The 2,500-nt window shown below is 36.2% G+C and overlaps 1 protein-coding gene across 3 annotated transcripts in view; it reads left to right on the top strand.

Annotated features, from left to right (window-relative positions):
- LOC145259112 (paramyosin-like) overlaps positions 1–2,500 on the top strand; it is a 77,322-nt gene that overhangs the window by 32,263 nt on the left and 42,559 nt on the right. The window contains exon 2 of one of the 3 annotated variants that reach the window (XM_080116778.1): positions 1–20. This exon is cut by the window's left edge and continues 46 nt beyond it. The exons of the other annotated variants lie outside the window; for them this stretch is intronic. Coding sequence (XP_079972904.1) covers positions 1–20 — 20 coding nt within the window. The remainder of the gene's footprint in view (positions 21–2,500) is intronic. 3 annotated transcript variants of the gene reach the window in all.

The raw sequence follows: 2,500 nt of genomic DNA, 5'->3' as shown, positions 1-2,500 counted from the left end.
AAATGGAGTCACGATTCCGGGTATGTGGCAGCGATACATGCGGTGACCCTCTCCTTCCGCCATTTTTTTTTTTTTGTCTTTTCCCGACAAAATTTCTGACTCGTATCTTGTACATCTTTAGTGGATATACAACTTTCTCTTTATTATCCGAGACCCTTAAAACGTTTCCAAAAAACGTTTCATCAAATTCCTAACAAACCCCTTTTTACAAAAATTCTATTATTCTCTCCTTTTTTTTTTCTTTTTTTGTTCATGAAAATAATTTCTCTTATTTTTTTGTGTTGATGAGAAATTAAATAATAGAATAATGTCCTCCCACTTTTATTTGTTTAATACCATTGTGTTTAGTTAAATAAATAATCGCATCCCTAATTAATATTATCATTGCCCAATCTCTAAAGAAACAATACAGTAATAATAACGATGATGATATCGATTAATCCTAGTTTGGAATTTTTTAGATGAGGATCGATATTTTGTATTCGTTGAATTATTCGGACTACTGTTCTCATATTATTTTCTTTATTTTATTTTCATCCCAAGCAAGGCACAGTGCCAATTTGATGTAAGGGGCTACTATCGGGGACATAAGGTACTATGTAGGGAGTTGAGCAGCGAGATGTCCGTTCACATTACACTTGAACTTCTGCATGTCAGTACAGTTGAGAAAGCAGGAACTCGGAAGGGAGTTCCAAAGTCTAGCAGTTCTGGAGAAGAAACTATTAGAGTAGATCTAGGGATCGCGACTGTGTAGGGGTGGGATTGTCGGGTTTGTCGGGGGCATTTACGTCGAGGGGGGTACAAGTGCGTGGTAGTTCGTCAGAGGATTCACCATTAAAATACTTGTAGAACAGGCAGAGGGATGCAACATTTCGTCGATGGGACAGAGGTTGAAACTTGAATGACAGTTCAGGACGTATCAGGTTGGCGACTCTCTTTTGAACCCTGTCCAGGAGTAAGAGACTAGTAGGTGTACAAATATGACAACTGTGTAGGGATGGGGTGTTGGATGTTATTCTCACGACGAGGTACAACTTCCCAACAACTTCATGTGAGACTTGTCGAACACGGAAAACTATGACGAACTTTAGAATCTGTATGGAATTTACTCTTCAGGTCCTTCTTCAAGGAGCTGTGTCGCAAGGGTAAACGTGCTTATCAGTTCTAATTGACATTCTAATGGTTGAAAGTCCAATCCTTTCTACGGGCTGTTGTTGCTGTTATTGTTGTTGTTAAGCATCATTCTTGATGCTGAATTTTGTTGGCATTCGTTTCCCCGATATCTCTCTATTAAGAAGGATATCAGTACTTACAGGAAAGGCCACGGGGAGGTTGCTAACGACTTTAAATGACAGTGTTTCTTTGGAACGAACTGGGTTCGGACGAACTTGGCACACCCAGATTCTCAGCCCGCATCATTAACCACTTGGCCACTGTTACCTCCCAGCAGACTGTTTCGCTGTATCACCGCTCTTCACGGTCAATACTAAAGATGCAACGGATTATTTAAGATATTTACTCCGACATTGCTGATGGAACGAGGACAAGTTGTCTCAGTAGATTAGATAAAGGGTTCTGTTCGAAATTTCTTGTCGAACGTGCAGATTCCCGAGTTTAACATAGAGATTATTAAGTTTTACAAGACGCAGCTTAAAAAAGGTAAAGGGTCCCATAGTAGTCCGAATAAAATCCCATAGTAGTCCGAATAATCCAAATAAGACAACTTTTTTTTTGCGTTTCAGTTTACTTGTAAAACAATAATTTCCTCAGTTTTTTTTTATTATTTTTATTTTCCACCTTTAAGCTATTAACGTAACTGAATGCATTTTATTCCACAAAAATATATTTAAACGATTAATGGGAATTCGTAGACACCACAACACACATCTTGCAAGTTTGAATTATCTCCCTTGTTTTTAAGTGGTATTATTAAATCTAATCCATGTTAGAAATTTATATTTAAAAACGTTAATTTTTGTACCATACATATATATATATATATATATATATATATATATATATATATATATATATATATATATATATATATGAAAATATCACGCATAAGATATTCTTGGAACAAACCAATGTTCCCATTTCAGTTTTTCCTCTTTATTAAAATTTGCTCCTAGAAAGGATGTATCTTTCACGGTGGATTATATCCCTTATTGAAATTAAATGACGTTTGATATATTTGTTATGTATGAATTGAAAATAGAAAAGGAAGGCAAACATCCTCAACGTTTCGCGGGCTTTTTCAGGCGTGAATAGCTAAAAATGTCAAATATCTGTTCTTAAATAAAATACGTGACCATTCTTTTGCCGTTCACTTTTGAAAAAGCTCGCGAAACGGGCGAAAGGTCGAGCATTATGGTTTCCATTTTCCATTTTTAATTCATATCATCCGATTTTATTATTATTATTATCATGACTTTCACACAAGTCAGCAAACGATCTGATTGGAGACTTGTGGTGTCCTCTGGAAGCTGAGTGACAACAA

The sequence above is a fragment of the Euprymna scolopes genome, chromosome 34 (assembly GCF_053919585.1).
Source record: "Euprymna scolopes isolate OS-2025 chromosome 34, ASM5391958v1, whole genome shotgun sequence".
In the NCBI taxonomy this organism is placed as follows: Eukaryota; Metazoa; Mollusca; class Cephalopoda; order Sepiida; family Sepiolidae; genus Euprymna; species Euprymna scolopes.
This window is presented reverse-complemented; position numbering and strand designations above follow the sequence as displayed.